General features: G+C 43.2%; 1 protein-coding gene across 2 annotated transcripts in view; it reads left to right on the top strand.

The window, feature by feature from the left end:
- LOC144687340 (voltage-dependent calcium channel subunit alpha-2/delta-1-like) overlaps positions 1 to 20,244 on the top strand; it is a 693,974-nt gene that overhangs the window by 191,309 nt on the left and 482,421 nt on the right. For both annotated transcript variants that reach the window (XM_078553326.1, XM_078553325.1), the window contains exon 4: positions 8,989 to 9,048. In XM_078553326.1, coding sequence (XP_078409452.1) covers positions 8,989 to 9,048 — 60 coding nt within the window. The remainder of the gene's footprint in view (positions 1 to 8,988; positions 9,049 to 20,244) is intronic.

Raw genomic sequence — 20,244 nt, 5'->3', positions numbered from 1 at the left:
TTCCAGGTCGATCACAGTATTTTGCTTTTGCTTGAGCTGGTTTCCTGATGACCAGACTCTGCTAACCTGAGGGTTGCATCCCTCCCAGATTTCCTGGGATTCTCACAGAATTGCCAATACCCCTCCTGGCACTGAAGAAGTGATCAGCCTCTCAAAGTGCCTTCAGAGTAAAAGCATGCTTAGAGATTGTTTGAAATCAACTATAAGTAATTTGTAACATTCAATTGCTGATCTTGTAAAGATTGCACAAACACTGTACAGAACAAGCAATCTGCTTAAAAATCAATAATGGTCTGAGGACAGAGCGCAATTTTGCAACAAATTGAATCTGGTGTGTTTTTAATATTTATCTGTTACAGTTAAAATTCTCTGAAGCTAAAGTACTTGTTGAAAAATGTGATCCGCCATGGATTATTTACGTTTAAGTTATTTTGCTGAGATGTAAATGATAAATGTACCACATCATTGTTACTGCTGGAAACAATAAACTGCTTACTTGGGCAAAAAGCAAGTTGTTTATCATCAAAACTGAACGGCTGGCACCATTTTGAAAGAGACCTATCTCTGGGTGCCTTAAGGCCTGCCCTTTTCAGGCAGGGTCGCCAACCCGAATTGAGGCCTGTTCTCCTGGGGTACCATGCTAGCAACCTGGGAGAACAGGAGAGTTTTGTGCCTATCTGCCTTAGATAAACGAGCGTGCCGGGTCCCCTATCACCACAGAAACTGTAAAACTCTGGCAATAGCGAGGAGGAAGGTAAAAGCCCTGCGCGATTGTGTGCACGAGTGTTGGTTAGGGGCAGGTTAGAAGTTTATTCCTAAAACATTAACCTTTGGCCCTGCAGAAGTCACTTTTCCCCTCAGTTTACATTTCCCGACTGGAGCCCTGAAGAGAGGATTAGGCCAGATCTGTCATCAAGGAGCAACTGCACGACAGCAAGGGGATAGCAGGGCCAATATAACAATCAAAGGCAAAAGGTGGCTGCAATGAGATGGAAAATACAGATAATGTGAAGGCAAAACAAGGAATGAAAGAGCAATGTGGATTGTGAGGGTAAATGGATTTGGGAAAGTGGAAGGTTCTCATTTATTAAATTTAATGGAAACTCCAAATACAGCTCAGGGAATGGATTACCCAGACTGGCTTTGCTTTATAAATCAGCTCACTGAAATCTTATTATCGTCTAAAACAAAAACTGTAATATTTTAATTGACCCTTAGTGATACTGAGACACTCAACAAGGTAAATATATCTACAAATAGTGGACAGATGTCATGGAGTTAAATTGTCATGTGATCAGTGTCACATGCTTATATTCCACCTGATCAAAATGTCACATGATCAAATCTCCAGGAATACATCCAACCAGTATTGCCAGCCCTAGGCTAACTCGATGGTCCCTAGAAGACCACCCATTCTTGATGGATTTTTTTTCTCTATAGAACTATGTTTGAAGATGGGCTTAAAATCAGACAGAAACTGATTCCTGTGTAATATTTATTTCTTCAACATGTACTTGTTAATTCTCTAATGCAGCTAGGAGCTAACCAAATAAATGAATGCATCACCTCCAGGACAATGCTCCCTCTACTGGATACACATGAATTTTTCAACGCTTCATTATGAAAGGTTTGGTTTCTTAGATTCCACTGAGCAGTAGTTATCCATGGTAACTTCCGGTGAACAACATTAGAATTCCGTTGAGTCCTAAATTCAACTGTTACTTGCAAATTAAAAATTGGCAATGTAGAACATAAATCACATCTCAGAAATCCATTGCATCTTTATTATTAATAATATTTTAATATTGCATTTAAAAGTGTTGCATGGTTGTACCATAAAAGACATATTTCAATTCCAGACGTGGGGTGGAATTTTATGCTGGCGGGTTTTTATGGTCCTGCCTAAGTCAATGGACTTGCCGCATTTTATGGTCCCAACCCTGCAGCGTTGGGGCTGTAAAATTCCGTCTCTAGATTCATTTTGCGATAAGTTTATACTAGTCAATACTGTGACCTAAATTAGCGTCTGCCTTTTTTTGGCTTTCTAAACAAATTCTCGCTCCTTTTCATTCTTAGAGTGATAACTTGGCTTGCACTAAACTTACATTGACACTCGCAGCCCTTGATGCCTTGTATTGAAGTTTATTCTCGAACTGTAGATAAAACTGGCTTTGGGCTAATCACAATTTAAGCATCAGATTAACTAATGCAACACTAGGAATATGCCCTTCCAGTTTGTATGGCTCAGTTGGTGCCTATGCAAATATGTATATCAATTGCAACACTAAACGGGCTTTTTATTTAAACAAGAGATTTTTTTTCAAAAGTACACTTCATTCATAAAACTTATAAAAAGTACATTACACGACCATTCAAAGTTGGCATTACATAAAGTGCAAACCAAATAAGCTTCTTTCAATACTGTATGCTACTTGCTACATTTACAATGACAGTTAATATTTACAATAGACATTACATGTTAAACATACAACCCAAGGGGTTTTACACAGGTTCCACCCCCTTGGTGTACTTTGGCAGGAGTATCTGAGATAGTGACCTTCCTCTATTTTTGTGGCAACAACCGCAACTTTAGTGTCCCCTCAGCACATAGTCCTGGACCTTTGAATGTGCCAGTCTGAAATACTTGGTTGTCGGCAGCTCTTTACACTAGAAGACCAATGAGTTTCAGGCAGAGAAAAGCGTGTCTTTCAGTGATTTGATGGTCCTCCAGCCGCAGTTGATGCTTGTCTCAGAGTGCGTCCCTGGGAACACCCTGTAGTTGCTCAGGATGAACCTTGACAAAAATCACAGCATCTTTCTTCCAGACATGTTTTGAGAAGGCACATTCCAGAAGGTGGCGGATGACAGTCTCTTTCCCATCACAACTGCCTCGTGGGCAACATGCAGAGGGTGTGAGACATTGGATGGACCTGAAAAGAAAGGCCTTTCTCACCACCAGCCCTAAACAAGGGACAATATTCCTACAGAATACTGCTTTCACACCATTCATAGAACATAATTCACATCTCTAAAACCTGCATACACTTTTAATTTGTTTTCTGTTGGTGATATTTTTGCTCCTTTTTGCTGGAGAATGGAACATTTTCAGCACTTCTTGCACGGGGTGTCAGTATGTAATTTGGAGGTCAGTTGCAGTGCAGGTTAATTGAAGGATGTTGCTTCAATTCGGCGATGCTGGTGCATCTTAATAAAAGATCAGAACAGCCACCTCATTAACTGCACCAATTTATGAATTTACATCTTCCCTGTCTCCTGGCTACTCCTGAGTTTGATAGCCAATTAAAGTCTGATTTCTAGCACATTTCCTGTTGTAGATATGCTAGGAACTAGTCTGGAACAATGGAACTCATTTTATTGAGGACCTATTTTAGTTGTGAATAAGCAGAGACTTTCATCCCAGCAGTACAGATAGGGTTTCAAATGATCCCCGTAGATGCAAACCAACTGTGTTCTGATGGGGCTCAATTCTCCATAAGCTTCTGTTGATATATTTTCCAGGACTGGAATAACAAAAGCAATGAGGACAGCATGATCAAAAATTCCCGCCAGGAGGATTAGAGCAAATTTGTTTCGTCAAATGAATAAGAAATAACTAATTAGGCCTTTTGCATCTTTATTGAAACTACTTTGTGCGGGTTAATCTTAATTAAGCTGTCTTATTTGAGATTTGGACCTGATAATTACTCCCCAGAAGATGAATTCCAAAATTAGGTTCAAGTAGGATAAAACACAAAGATGTCAATTGCAGTTCTTGTGTGACGTATGTGATGGCCTGTGGTGCTGGAAAGAGTTCATTTTCTCTCCGTGCCAATGTACAGCATTTATGTCAAGTGTACTTTAATTGATTGAATCATAGAATGGTAACACCACAGAAGGAGGCCATTTGGCCTGTCATGCCTGTGCCAGCTCTCTGCAAGAACAGTTCACTTATTGACACTCCCCTGCAGTTTTCCCATAGCCCTGCAAAATTTTTTATCTTCAGGTGATGATGTTATTCTCTTTTGAAAGCCACAATCGAATCTTCTTCCACCACACACTCAGGCAGTGCTTTCCAGATCCTAACCACTTACTGTGTAAAACACTTCTTCCTCATGTCGCTGTTGTTTCTTTTGCCGATCATCTTAAATCGGTGTCCTCTAGTTGTATCGTATAAAGGTGGCTGAACGAAGTTCCATCTGGAGGAAATGATGGCGTACATCATTAGGTGCACCTTTAGAACTTGTGCTTTTATTCTTTGTGAAGATAGCATAGATTTTTACCTGCATAATGTGCTCCTGCCAAAACTGTTTTGCTGATTTGAACCCATTGACACATTTACCTTCAGCTGAATTTGATCATTTTTTTGGACCGGAATTCAGGGCAAAAAATTAGATCAAAAGGCTTCATCTTAATCTTGATAAGTTATCCTCTGAGCTCTCAAAGTATGTTATTTCTTGTTAATCAAGTTCTATGACTTTTCCATTTATAGACCAGTTACTGGACCCAATTTGTGTGGATTGAAAGCAGTTTTGGCTTTAAGCCGCAGAACATCAGATATTTCTCAGATCCTTTCCCAAATCAAATTTAAGCCAGTGGTCTCTTGGCTTCATCTCATCGGCTGAAAGATAATTATACCCATTCTGAAGCAAAGTCTAAAATCTTCCTGCACTGACATTAATGCAGTAAAAATATTGAGCATGGAAGGTCCTTGCTGTGAACAGAACAGCATGTTTGAAAAGTGTGTCGATAATTCACATTTGCTGAAGTAAATTTGTGTTTTCTTACCCTGAAGCAATCACAGAAGCAATACCTTCATGTAAATGTAATTCAATGAACTTCTCACTGCTGTGACTGCTTAGAGTAATATTTATTGCAAACAGATGTGGCAGATCTGGATATGATAGCACCATGGTTACAGGAGCCAATTAAAAAGTTGCATGAGTAGTAAGAACCTTTCATCATCTGTACCTACGATTCTCTACTTTCTTGCTCAAAACAAAGCAGAAGTGGTTGCAGAGGCAAACGAACACCAAAATTAAGTAGCAAACGTCATTGTAATATCTTTACATTTTTTTTGTTAATTCCCTGCTTAATAATCATTAAATTCTGACCTTTGTGCCTCTACATTTCTGAACTGCTTTATGGCTTTAGTCACTATAAAGTTATAGAAAATCATTTTGACAGATCTTTTATGAAAGACCTTGACGTTTTGAAAGGTAAAAGAACCATTCAATAGACAATGGGTTCTGCCTTTTGTTTGAACATTTCTTAACGGTTTTAAATAAAGGATCATTAAGATGACAGTGAAACATATCCATTCCCAGTTGTGGAGCATTGCTCCAATCAATTTTCCATTGAGGCTGCATTGTCTAAGTTGCCGGTACTGTTACAAGTATTCGTAGCTAGCTGCACATACATGTAGTGTTTACTAACTCCTAGTCAGTATTTGATGTACAGAAATGGGGAATCCATTACTGAAAATGTTCCATTTAAGACTTCCTTTGAAATGCTTTTATAAAATGATCAGGTATTACAGTCAAATTCAGAAACTATTGTTTTCCCTGTGTTTCATGCCATTATGTTCCATCTTTTGAATCTAACTTAAGATAATGAACTCTTAAGTTATATTTGACATTTTGATTCAAGAGAGGTATCATAACGATAATGAAGCCTTTATAAAAATGACAAGAAAGTAGGAAGAACCTGTTGGTGTTTCATGGTACCTGGTCCTTGCATTAGAATAAACTTCCAGACTTTTAATGTTGGGAATAATGATTAATTTACAGCACAGAAAGTATTCTTTGATATGCTGTTTCCTTTTGGAAATTTATTTTGTAATAGGACATTTTGTTGGAGCAGATTTAGATTTTATACTTCTAAATTTAAAATCATAATCTGTATTGGTGTTATATATTGAAGGAAGGAAAGCTTTTTTGGTAATTGTTGTAAGAATGAGTGTTTTAAATAGCCGTTTTGTAGTACAGAACTTGAGTGTTGCTGAAAAAAGAGATGTTGAAACTTTTCGTCTTGCACTCATCAGGACACTTCGCAAGAAACTAATATAAGGAGAAAACAATTTATACTGTATGACAAGAAAGTTCTGATTGGTTGGCAAGGCCCAACCATCTTCAGCTGCCTCATCAATGACCTTCCTTCCATCACATGGTCAGAAGTGGGGATGTTCGCTGATGATTGCACAATGTTCAGTACCATTCACGACTCCTCAGATACTGAAGCAGTCCATGTCCAAATGCAGTAAGACATGGACAATATCCAGATTGGGCTGACAAGTGGCAAGTATCATTTGGGCCACAGAAGTGCCAGATAATGACCATCTCCAATAAGAGAGAATCTAACTCTTGCCTCTTGACATTCAAAGGTATTACCATTGCTGAATCCCACACTATCAATATCTTGGGGGTTACCATTGACCAGAAACTGAACCGGACTAACCATATAAATGCTATGGTTACAGCAGATCAGAGGCTAGGAATTCTGCAGCGAGTAACTCACCTCCTGACTCCCCAAAGCCTGTCCACAATCTACAAGGCACAAGTCAGGAGTGTAATGGAATACTCTCCACTCAGCTGGTTGAGTGCAGCTCCAACAACACTCAAGAAGCTTGACACCATCCAGGATTAAACGGCCAGCTTGATTGGCACCCCATCCACAAACATTCACACCCTCCACCACTGACGCACAGTGGCAGCAGTGTGTACCATATACAAGATGCACTGCAGGAATTCACCAAGGCTCCTTAGACAACACCTTCCAAACCCACAATCACCACCATCTAGAAGGACAAGGGCAGCAGACACATGGAAACATCACCACCCGGAAGTTCCCCTCCAAGCTACTCACCATTCTGACTTGGAAATATATCGCCATTCCTTAACTGTCGCTGGGTCAAAATCCTGGAACTCCCTCCCTAACAGCACTGTGGGTGTATCTACACCACATGGGCTGCAGCAGTTCAAGAAGGCAGCTCACCACCACCTTCTCAAGGGCAATTGGGGATGGGCAATAAATGCTGGCATAGCCAGTGACCCCCACACCCTGTGAATTAATAAGAAAAGGACTCTGATTGTTGGAGACATTGCCTTGGGGAATGCACCAATTGTTGCTGACAGACAGTTAACTGCTAAGAAAAATGGGCTCTAACCTAGTCTGCTCCTGAATTAACATAAACTTATATTATAAATATAAACTTCCTCTAAAGTCTTTGTGATGTCTGAACCAGACTGTGTCTGAGGAGAGTGCAACAATGGAAAAATTCATGCCAGTGAATGTTTGAAATCTTTGCACTCTGATTTCTGAAATGTAAATTTGGGGAAGGCTACTCTTGGTCTAAGCTGGCACAACTGACTTCAGAGCTCTGATTCCATCGCTCTTTGTCATAAGGCCCAGACTGATATTGTCAAGAAGACCTTGTGGGCCAAAAATGTTTGTGACACCTTGGTTGCCCTATTGGAAATCCCCTCCTTTAAATGCAGCATTAAATGGAAAACCCATTGCCTTTTCAAGTGGATCTTAAAGGTCCCAAAACATTCTCAAAATGTCTTGTCCACCATTCTGTCTTCAACCTGGATGAACAAACCAACATTAACTATTCATCTCATTGTTCCTTGTGGGAATTTGGTATACAAAACTATATTGTCTGTATAACAATACTGACCATAATTAAATATTCATTTGTGAGAAATTCTTTGATATTTTTCTCAGATGCACAAGGTGCTTAAAAATGCAAGCTTTCTCTCTTTGTACTGCTCCTTCTTTCTGTTTCTGTGTCTCACTCAGCTATTTCTCTGCCACTCTGCCTTTCTCTGAAATAGCAGTTATTGGCACTTTGCTGAATCTAATGCACAGTGGCTGGGTCAATGAGAGCTAAAAAGTAACAACAGTATTGACAGAAACTACTTTTGATCATGATGTCGGTTCATTTAATTGAGATTATGAAATTTTGTGCCAGGTCTTTGTTCATTAATGTTAGAAACAGCTTCTGGATGCTTCTGTTTATCATTAGAAAATAGATATAACTTTGACCCAAGGAAACGGATTTGCTTATTTCTGTAATTTCCTGCAGCACCACCACTACTCACCCCACCTCAGCCTTTACTCTGACTATGGACACCTATGCATTCTCTCCCATCAATTTGTATCAACATTGGTTACTATGCTTTTAACCAGAAAGGCCCAACTCTCTGGAATTTTCTCCCTAACAACCTCTGCCTCACTTTCCACCTTAAAATTAATTCCTTTAGCCATATTTTTGGTCACCTTTCCTAATATCTCCATTAGTTCAGTGTGCATTTTTTTCCCCCAAGTTAGTTATGGTGAATTGCTTTGGGGTGCTTTTCTACATTGGCTTACTTGGAGGCTTGGAGGCTTTCCCATGTCTAGTGATGCATGAGGCAAAGCACTTCTTCTGTCTGTTTCCATAGCTAGCCTGTCAGCAGAGGCTATAGTTTGTGTGTTGCCACTCTGCATCAAGCTGAACAGGAAACTCTTCCGCTCTTATCGCCTGCCATAGGCATATCGGAAGGATGTACAGGTTGATAATCAACCTGTTTGACCACGTTATGAATGGACCTTCCATCGCCATCAAGTCCTGGAGTGGGTCTCGGACATGGAGCTTCTGGCTCAGAGGCTGAGGCACAACTCACTGCACCACCAAGGCCTCCTATTTTCTACAGTGAAGATGCTATACAAATGCCTGCTATTGTTATACATACACTTCCTGCTTTCTGCAGAAACAGCATCAAATTACCCTACCAAAATATTTAAAACCTCCTCCAATGGTGCAACTTGCTGCAAAGGGTTTTATTTTGCAACAAATAATTGATTATAATTGCAAAAGAAATTAAGGTATTTCCAGGTGTGCACATTTTAGAGAATGCTAAACAATATCTCAGATCAGTCTCTGGGAAAAGATTGAAATCTGTTTGTTGGCAGCAAAGTTAATGAGGTGTCTTTTGTGTCTTCTAACAGAGACTTGCAGCAGCTGCAGAGGATTTTCAGGAAAGACATGTTTGGAAAGAAGAATTTGGGGTAAGACATCAAGTCTCCTTTTGCTCCGCACTGTGCCCTAGTGATCCTTCAGTTGTGATCCCGCCTTGGGCTTCCCTGCATTTGTAGCCGGGATCCACAATTGATGTGCACAATGCATGGTGATTGAAAATCAATGCCTGTCTCTTTGTACTTCGTTTTGAGAACTGTTCAAAGCCGTTGAGCTGTGACCAGTTGTCTGTCATCCATCAATGCAGCAATGACCTACTTTTCAGTATTAACTAAGACTTTGTTGTTACGGTGTCTGTATTGATCGGTCCAAGCACAGTTAATTATTAAATGTAGGATCGCTTTTCAAAAACAATCTGCCAGTCAGTTCTGTACATCTGAAACCAATTGATTGGTATTTCTGTTGTTTCTGATGCGTTGAATTTATTTGAATCCAATCCCCATTTCCCCCTTTCCGTTTTTTCTGCTCCTTTTCTGTAGATTCTGGGATGCTGTTTATTGGGTCTAGGTGAAGAAAAGCTGGTAGAATCCCATTTGATCAGGTGCTATTAAGCTGCCCAGGGTTTTTCAGGGGTCTTAATATGGGAGGGAGTGTACCTATGCCTGGGCTAGGCATCCAGACTGTTGCTAGCCCCCCAAACTTAATTTCTTCTCCATGCACCTGGCAAGGGACTGGAAGTCAAGCTTGCTCTCTGCAGACCAGAGAGTTTTTGGGGGTCCGAGGGAAACCTTGAAGATTCTAGGGTGTGCTGTGCTCCTGTCTCAGGCTAGTCAATAGCCATAGCAGCCTTGATTATCTTGTCTATTTTTTTTATTGCTCCTCTTCTCCCATCCTACATAGAAAATGCCTGGCAGCCAATTTAAACCTTGATTTGATGGACTGGCTTTAGACCAAGAGCTCTCTGTGGGGAATTGCAGCTTACTAAGAATGCAAGTGCATGAGCCTTTCTGTGATATATTGTGCAATTAATATCAATGGGTATGAATGCAGATGGAATTTCAAACAGACAGAAGATACTGTGACAAGAGCGCACAGCATCTGCTGCATGGAGGATAATGGATTGATTTCAAAACTAATATTGTTAGTGATTCACAGAACATTGGAACCTTGAAATCACTCCCATAGAATCTATTGTTTTATCATGATATAGAATGCAAGGGCATAGTGTTGCTCCATTTTGTTTTTAACGGGGCCTATAAGTGAAATAAGTGCACAGAAATGGTGCATGGTAACAGCCAGAATGGAAGATTTATGACAGTAACAAAATCACTAACTACCGAGATAAGATAATTGACTGCTAGTAAATAGTCAGTTTATTTTGTGCAGTATTGATCCATTGAAAATAAATGCTGGCGTCTTATTTAGCTCTTGTATCTCCAATCATTTTAACATCCAATGGATTATCCATTAATGGTGGTTTCCCATATAAATTACTGAAGTAGAAATCCATTAGGATCATGGAAGTGAAAATATCTGAAGGAGCTGTACACTCCCAGATCATTGTTAGTAATAATTGCATTTTCCAGTGACCCAGTGCTCTGCCACATCTCATAGCTCTCGGATGGAATGCTGGCAGTGCCTGACCTTTGAACCTGATTGACTTTGTGTGAAGTGATTTTCCTCATATTTCATCTGCCAGACTTGTGCAGAGACCTGTGACAAGCCAATCTGTGTGACGTGCCTGTCTCTGCTCGATCAATGAGTGCCATTCAAGCCTGAAGTATGAGGCGGCCTGATGAACATAATATAGTTTTTGTTATCGCATAGTTCATGAATCAGGATATAGCAACCAAAATCCTGACGATGTTTAGCTAATGCAGTTTGGAATCCTGATGCTTTTTTCTGGATTTTTGTTTTAGTTTTGTTCCTGTGCCTATGGGATTGATTTTTATTGTTGTTGCTAGTCAGGTTACCTGCAAGAAAATACTCCCTGCTCATTAAAAAAAAAGATAATCTTAAGAACTGCTATTGGCAGAACTCCTCTACAAAAATGTCATGTTTTCCTCATTGGACAGTCTGTGCAACATTAAAAAAGTCTCAACAATCATGCATGTTTTGGACAAGCTCTTGTGGGGCCACTGATAGGTGACTTTTTTTCAGCAAAGCTCCTTCCTGGTCTGTGCCCAAAACAGAACTGAGATTAATTTTGTACTTTTGCCATCCCTGGGTTGAATTTTTAGGCTCCGAAAGGGGAGGGAACGTAGACAGGCAGGCACGAAATTTCACACCACTGGCCAGCCTGCTGGTTCCCCACCTCCATCTCGCCCCTAGACCACTTTTCCAAAGGCAGGAATTGGGGTGGTTGGGCAGGATGGGGCAGGAGTTGGGGGTGGGGATGGGGTGCGGGCAGGGCTACCCAATCACAAGTGGCGATTGTCAGCTAAACCAATTAAAGGCTTATTAAGGCCTGTTGTTGGAGGCAGCAACTGGGGAGTTTCCAATCAGCTTCCAGGTCCCCAGAGGAGGTGGGGGACAATGCATTTTCTGTTTTGTTGGGGAGGTGAAAAGTTTGGTGGATGTTGAATAACAGCTTCTGCAGGACAGGATGAGTTTCTCATTAATATCCGATATTCTTCTTGCTGTCGTAGCTTCTGACATTTTTATATTTGATAATACCAAACCATGAGATGATATTTTAATTTTTAAAATTTTCTCAGTAACAGAATTAAATTTTATTTGCAGCATGACTGTTGGTCATAAGTAGCCCTCCTGTTATTAATCCCAATTCTTTGTTTAGGTTGTTCTCCTCACAATAATACTCAAACCCTAAGCATGAAGTCACTCTGTTTATAATTCCACATGTTCATCATTATTGCCCGTCTATGAGTAATCAAGTCGAATAGCTTTTCTGAAACATGGGCGCTGCTGGTGACTTGTTCATCCATATTGAATGGAAGGTGGGCACGTTCCAAAGGATCTAACATATGGAGAACTTGAGGATGCTTCAAGGCCACTGGACCGACTTCATCTCAGGTCCACTGGTGTTTGCAAGAGGGATGTGGACATTTTCAGTATTGATATCATAAGTTGCAAAGAGGTCAAAGTTGGAGGAACACAGGATGGAATGTTAGGGTCCTCCCAGCCCCTGCCCCCGCAGTGGGTTTAATAGAGGGCAGGTGGGGCAATGTGGCGGGAGCTGAAGAATCAGTTTACGACGGTGGGATCCTCCGCTCCCGCCTGTCATTGAGGGGGTCGCCATTGCCACCAGAGACCGGGTTGAAAACGTTTTGGATCCCGTTAATGGGATACAGACGAAGGCCCGACTAGAATGCTCCCCCCGCCCCCTCTGCCCCATCCAATTGTCCACGCTGCCAGCGGGATATCATGCCAGTCCAGAACACATTTGGGCCAACGTATTGTGGAGATGTCGGCACTTAGCCGAAGAGGCCTGGGGCAGCCTCCGGAGTTCAGGGTGGAAGATGGAGGCCTCCAGCTACCATGGACCCTGGAACATCACATGCAGCAGTGGGTGGGTGGAGCATCAACCAGGTGGACCTTCTATCTTCAGGGCTTTCCAGGAGGTGGACCACCTATCTTCAACTGTGGGTCAGTTGATGTCCAGGCACCTTTTAAAGATGACTTCCGGATATGATGGCGGAGCAGGAGCCATCCAGCGTCCCGCCCACCGCACCCCCCCCGCCACCCCACCAACCACGCAAATATCAGGAAACTCCCGACTGCATAATTAATTAGGTCTGCGTCGCACGACATGGCGTGAACTCCCGCAGGCCTCCATGGCAGGTAGCTCTCCCCTTTCTCGCCCCCACCATGGGACGTAGTCCCAGAATGGAAAATTCCACCCACAGCGTTTTTGAGGGTTATGGGGCTGGAAAAGTTCACTAAGGTGAGGAGGAGTGAGGCCACAAAGCAATTTAAATATAACAGTGAGATCCTAAATTTGAAAAGGTGGAGGCCATGGACGCATAAAGGTCAGTGAGCACAGAGGTGATTGGTGAGCTGGACCTGGTGTGGGCTAGAGCACTGGCAGCAGAGTTTTAGAGGGTGGAGGTTGGTGGGGGTGGGTGAGGGCAGGGGTGGGGGGAGAGGTGGTAATCAGAAGAGCATTGGAATAGTAAAGCCTAAATGTGACAAAGACATGGATGAGTGTTTCAACAGTAGATGAGTTGAGGCAGGGGTGAAGGTCAATGTAGGTGGTCTTTGTGATTGTGAGAATATTGGATTGGAAGCTCAGCTTAGTGTCAAATATGATGGCACAGTCTGGTCCAAACCATGCACTGGCTATGGAGGGGGAGGAAATTAGTGACAATGTTACAGAGCTTGTGTCAGAGTGCAAAAAGTGTAGTTCCAGTCTTCCTAGAGTTTAACTGGAGGAAATTGAAGAACTGTTGTCCCTGGAAATGGACCCCAGAATGACTCACTTTTAAGGAAAGGAAGGGAAGAAAAGAAGAGGGGGAAAATTAGAAGACAAAACAATGACTCTATACGTGTTGGTATACAAAAATATGGAAAGATGCATAGTTTTGTGATCGATGCCCGTAGGTGGGCTCCCCGTTGATCCACAGTCATTAAGTCAGTAATGTTATGATCCCAGCTGATGTTACTATTGGACAAGCCTGATCCCAGAGTGAAACCCAGCTTGATGGATGTCATACCATGAGCCAACCAGTCTCACTGGGCAGGATTTTCCCCCGGGTGAGGGGGCACTCGCCGATGCGTAAAATGATGCGCAGTGATGTTGGGTGGAACTCCCGATGTCACCCTGCCCCATTTAAATTTTCCGGTAGGAGGGGGCGCAGCAAAATCAGCTGTGCGCCCGCTGACCTGTCAATGGCCAATTGAGGCCACTGACAGAGTCATTAAGCTAATTAGTGGACCTGCCCGTCCAACCTTAAGGTTGGTGGGCAGGCCAGGAGCACTGGCGGGCTTCAGAAAAAGCATGAAACCTCATCCATGGGAAGGATGAGGTTTCATGTAGGTTTTTAAAAGTTTTAATAAAGTTTTTGTAAAAATTATGGACATGTTCCAACTCATGACAGTGTCACATGAGGGGACTTGTAAGGGAAATTTTATTTTTCTATTTTTAGCTTTTTTACATTTACAGCCGATCTCCCTGATTGACATTTCTCTTTAGCTTGGAACTTCCTTTCTGTCCCTTTGCTCCAGTCTATCCTGGCAACTGTCTTCAAACCAACTCAAAACTGCTGTCTCTTTAGTTTTTCTGTGTGTGTGGGTGTGTGTGTGGGTGGGGCCTGCTTCTCTGGATCCCTGTTGCTAGGCAATGGCACAGTTTTTTTTCTACCTTTGTTTGCTTAACTTCTCTTTAGGAGTTGTAAAACTTGTTAGAAATGCAGGCACCTTTGAAAGTGAAACTAAAACTCAACTTGACCTTTTCTAAACACGCAAGTACAGAAATACAAATCAAACTTAAACTTCAAAGCTAGAACTCATTCCCGACACCCACAAATACAAATATAACTTACTTAAACTGCCTCTATTTCCTAACAGGAAGGATGGCCAAATAGACTGTGCTGACCAGATCTTTGTCGCGGTTCACTGCAGGTAGACAGGATGGGTCTCGAACACCTAGTGCTTTTTGATGCTGTGGCAGAGGAGGAGAGAAACTGGCAGAGGATGGCCCAGGGCCAGGTGCAGCAAAGGCCAGAAGGACAACAAGGGGCAGCAGCAGAGCGTCAGGCAGCTCAGGGTGCTGGCAACCAGGGACCAGTGCAAGGCTGAGCATTGGTGGGTAACCAGTTATACCGCACGCGGCTTAACTACCTGCAAATGTCAGAGAGGCAATGTCAAAGACTTCTAAGGATATCATGATAGTCAGTCACTGACCTACGTCAGCTGCTACAGGAAGACCTATGGCCCTGTTGAATAGGAGGCAACCCTGTGCCATTCACCTTAAAGGTCATCGGGGTGGCGAACGTGTGGCATCTCCCAGTCAGCCACGCATATGCATAAGGGAGTTCATCAATGACGTGTTCCAAAGAGCCAATGATTTTTTGAGATTCACAAACCCTGAGAGCCAAGCAGCCAGAACTGCTGCAGACTGTGGGCAATGTGTCCCCTAACTGTTAGGACCTGTGGTGGAGAACACAAAGAATTGGCTTGTGGGAATGCACAATCCCTTTACTCAGTGGAATATCCCCTGTATATCCGGTTCTCAACACCAGCCTGGAGTCATCTTTACTCTGGTGTCTTGACCCTCTGGCCTCGTCATCTGCAGTTGAGTTTCCGTTCTGCTCCCCAGCCAGGCTGACAGCCCCCTCCTCTGCAGGGGTCAACATGCAATGTCAGGGACACCACCCACCAGTCTTTGAGTGCTCCATAATGTTATGCGCTCTTTTGTCCTGCTGCCAGGCAGAAGGATACAATATCCATCTCAGTGGACAACAAATCACTTTTAAGAGCATGCAGGCCTGTGACAGCTAATGTCACCTCATTTGTGATGTTCCACACGCACTCCCCTGCAACTGGTACAACTTTCAAAGTGTGAACTGGCTCCCACACATTCAGCCCACATTTTCCATCTGGTGCTGAAGCCTAGAATCCAATCTCCTGCCTGGCATACCTCTCCACTCATGCATTTACAATGCTTGATGCCATCAGGAGTGCCACTTTGCATTAACTACACCATGTCACTTACCCTTGCAGAGTGCAGGAGGTTATTGACTCTTTTGCGGCATTGGATCCAGTCTCGCTTGTGGACCCCATGGCTGCTAAGCTCTGCAGCAATCTCCATCCAGGGTCTCCTGCCGCCATTGCTGGGAAACGGGACCTCCTGGCATTCCTGGAGGAGAACCTGCAGGGAGGCATAGCTAAACTGTGTTCTCTGTGTTGAAAATCTACTTTTAAATGGAATGGCAGCAGGTGATTGGGATCCACAGGTGGCAACAGTTCCAGGGATCCATGTGTGGCAGGTGGGGAGAGGGTGGCAAAATCCACTTTTGAGACAGGCAGAATGATGCTGCTGGCTTGCAGGGGGTGGATTTTCTTTTTTAACTCGTTCATTTATTTCCCATCCCTAATTGCCCCGTTGCCCTTGTTCAGAGGGTCTGGAGTCACATGTAGGCCAGACCAGGTAAGGACAGCAGAATTCCTTCCCTTTTATTTTCCAGATTTTTATTGAGTTCAAATTTCATCATCTGCCGCAGGTCCCCTGGGTCTCTGGAATACTAGTCTAGTGACCATATCACTACGTCACCACCTCCCGCAGCTGGAAAACTCTGTTTTTGAAACAGCTTGTTGCTGGTTTTTTTTAGGAATGCACCGCCTAAAATCTCCCAAAAGATTGACAGTGCCCCTTTTATATAATCTAGACACTGCACCGTCTCTCACCGTGCCGAGAAATATATATTCTTGTTGATTTTTTTTGATGTATATACTGAAGGCAAATGTTGAAAGACAACTTACTTTCATTTCCCCTGGGATCATCTGCCCGTGCTCGTAGTGCCCTGGGGGGATTCTTTCATGGTTGCAAAGCATTCTCCCCTGTGCTTGAAGGGAAAATCTTGGATTTTATTAGTCCCTCCATGTAAGAGACTTTATCCAGCGTCTGTGTAAAATAATGACTTTCATTAAAAAAAGTAGATCTTTGGATCAACTGAGTCTTGTTTTCTGGTACTTCGCATTCTGTTCAATATTGCAGGCTTTGCAGAACTACTGAGGTGTTGACAACGGTGAAAGTGCAACATGGTTATAATCCTTTTTAAAGGCATACCTGTCACCTCTGTGGCATACAAAAGCATCGAGTCATCAGAAGTTACGTTTTGCTTATTTCGTTGTCTAATTTAAAGTTGGTGTGTTCTGTTTAAGCAGCTCACGTGTTGTGTTTGAAAGTGTAACTTTGATATTCAATCTCACTTCAGTAGATCCATGGCTTGTCCCCTCTGGAAAGTTACTTCTGCTGTCTGTGATCTCAGTTCTCTTCCCACTTGTTTGTTTCTCTCCTTCTATTCCCTGATATTTTAAATATAGTATTTTGTGTTTATGCAGAGCTTTTAACAGAGAAGAACCAAAACACCAGGCATTGTACAGAGGTGCAATCAGACAAAAATTGACACTGACCCAAAGATAGGGATATCTGGAGAGTGACTAAAAGCTTTGGAGAGGTGAGACTTAAGGAGGGTGTCCAAGGAGGTGGGGGAGTTGGAGAGGTTTGGGAAGGCAATTCTAGAGCTTAAGGCCAAGAAAGTGAGGCAAAATGAGTGGGGCAGTCATGTAAAGAGGCAGAGTCGGAGGATGCCAGGATTTCTGGTGGCTGAAGATGGTTACTGTGATCGGGAGGACTGTGGCCATAGTGATTTGAACATCAAGATGAGAACTTTAAATTGCAGGTGCTGGGATATTCGGAGCAAATGTAGGGTGGAATCGTCCCAAATTTGCACTAAGCGTAGTAGTGGGTGGGAAGAAGGACATTTTACCTGCCGGCCGCAATGGCGGCTTTTCGCACCGTATCATCTCATTCCCTCATTAATTATACGGCCACCGGAAACATGCCGTCTTGCTGGCAGGCAGTCTCCGATTTGCCCACCATGCCGTTACCTCGCTGCTTCCTCATACAGGGTGCCATATTTTAACTGCAGAGGCCTGCCCACTTCTCATACTTGCAGCCCAGGAGTGCACCGGTGAAGACATGGCCCCAAAAGCCAAGAAGAGTGCAGCCCCCCCGATTCAGTGACGCACCCCTGGGATGCCTTCTGAACACCGCTGCAATGCCCTCTACCCCCAACTCTGGCTGCAGGAGGTCCATCAGTCTCACCATCCCAGCTTGGGAGCCGGTGGCAGAGGTGGTCAGTGCCAATGCTGCACACAGGAGGTCGGCCATCCAGTGCAGAAAACGGATGAATGATCTCACCCATGCCGCCAGGGTAAGGCAACCATCTCATCACTCTCAACTCACACACTCACAAGGCTATCACATTCACTGGCATCTCACTCACTGTCAGCTCAAGGGACATCACCACTGTGTTTCACACACACCCTCACATCTCCATCTGGCCTCATCTCCTCTGGAGACTGCCTCCTCAGCCCTCACCATCTTGATGCCACTTGCACAGATAAACATGTGCTCCCACACACACCCTGGAATACCCTCTTTCCCCTCAGTGCAGCCCTCATTCTGCAGCCTCTTCCCTTGCGTGAGGCCAGTTCTCCCTCTTTCCCAAGAAAGCCCTAGCCCTGCAGCTGTTGAATAGCCACCTTACGGCTGCCTGGTAGGTAAAGACCTGCCCTTGAGCCCCCCTAAAAGTGATGTGGTGCTGCCTGCGAAGCCTGGTGCTAATGACCGCGAGCTGCCCGAAGAAAGGTAGGCAAACAAATCTTGAAGTCCCGAGTGAAGTGCAGCTCGCCAGGTGCATGTCGCTTATGTTCATGCACACCAACGTGCCTGGATGATCCAGCATGGGTGGATGATTGAGGTGAGCAGAGCCTATAATTAGATATTAAAATGACGTTCCTGACATCTGGTGGCGGGAAACATGGCCCGCCATTGACGGGCGTAGCGGACGATCACAAACTGGTTTCACAAAGGTGTAAAACCAATTTTTGGCCTACTCGGTATATTGGCCGCTCACGCCCGCCATGATGCCCGACGCCAATGGGGGCGGAAAATTCCAGCTGTAGGCTTGTGAACACCTGGGTGATAGGTGAGTGAGATTTTGCGTGGGATCAGTTACGAGCACCAGAATTTTGTAACAGCTTGAAATTTATGGAGGCTGGAAAGCCAGCCGAGAGCACATTAGAATAGTCAAGCCTGGATGTAAGGAAGACAAGTAGTTTTGATAGAAGATGGGCTGATGTGTGGGTGGAGACTGATGGAAACAGATACTGAAACTTCGCTATTTTGATTTCAAACAAACTGCTATTTATCAGTTCAGAGGTTGCAGTCTGATCAGGAAACATCTAGGCCATTTTGTCCCTTGAGCCTGTTCCACGATGCAGTGTGATGATGGCTAATTTGTGACATAACCGCATGAACCCACCTTTACCCACAATTGCTTTAATACTTTTGGTTAATAAAATCTATCAAGCTCGGATATAAAATTAACAATTGACCTTGCGTCAATTGCTGTTTATGGAAGAGCGTTCTAAACTTCTACCACCCTTTGTGTGAAGAACATGTTTCCAATTTCATTCTGAAAGATCTGGCTCTTATTTTTAATGGAATGCCCTGTAATTCCAGACTGCCCAACCAGCAGATCTACTTTCTCTATATCCATCCTATTAGTTCCCCATAATGTTGTGAAAACTTTGACCAAATCACACTTTAACTTTCTGAATTCCTGGGAATATAATCCTAGTTCGTGAAATCTGACTTTGTAATTTAATCCTTGGAATCTATGTGTCATTTTGGTAAAACTACACTGTACCCCACCCAAGGTGACCATATACTTTCAAAGGTGTGGTGCCCAGAGCTGCTTGCAGCAGTCCAGGTGTGTTCTAACCAGCTAACTTTGCATAGCTGTGAACAGCAGTAGGAACTTTGCTTGCAGCTGCTGCTGCGATGGTTTGGACACCGGAATCTCTACAAGAAGCCATCAAGGCCAGTGTTTAACAGTGCTAACAGACAACCATTTGGAATGGATTCCAAGACCTTAAGAGGACATTTCAGAAGATATTTTCCAGCATTGGTATGCATAGGGGAGCTTTAATTGAACAAATAGCTGTAGGCTCAGCCTCTAAAAGCAGTGTGCATCCTTTCTGCTTCCACCATTGTTTCTGGTGAACTATTACGTGCTCTTAAAAAATGTCTACATGAAAAAAACTATGACCTCTCTCCTTCATTGATGCTTAAATGTATGGCTTTTAATTTATCAACTTGCTGACCAGTGGAAATATTTTTTCTCAATTTGCCTAATCAAAACCCCTCCTATTTTGACTACTTATTTCAGATATCCCCTTACTCCATTGAAAAAAGCCTGTCTCCTTTGTCTTTCCTCATAACTAGTCTTTCAGCCCTGCTCTCATAATGATTCCTTTCTGCTCTTTCTTCATGGCCTGACATGCTTCCTAAAGTAAGGCACTCGAAAACTAAACAAAATATTCTATTAATGACTTTACTGTGCCTGTGCCAGTTTTAGCTCATCACTTGGAACTGCCTATTCTAATCCATTTTCCTGCTCTTGCCTCATATCCTTCAAAATGCTTCATTTATACTTAACTAATTCCTTTTTAAATGACAGAGTCTTTGGCCTTGGTATTAACCCATCGCGACAGTCGGAAGAGGTTGCTGAGGATCTCGGGGTCTAAAACATGACTAA

The sequence above is a fragment of the Cetorhinus maximus genome, chromosome 12 (genome assembly GCF_964194155.1).
Source record: "Cetorhinus maximus chromosome 12, sCetMax3.hap1.1, whole genome shotgun sequence".
NCBI classification, from domain to species: domain Eukaryota; kingdom Metazoa; phylum Chordata; class Chondrichthyes; order Lamniformes; family Cetorhinidae; genus Cetorhinus; species Cetorhinus maximus.
The sequence above is the reverse complement of the archived record's forward strand: the minus strand, read 5'-3'. Positions and strand labels throughout refer to the sequence as shown.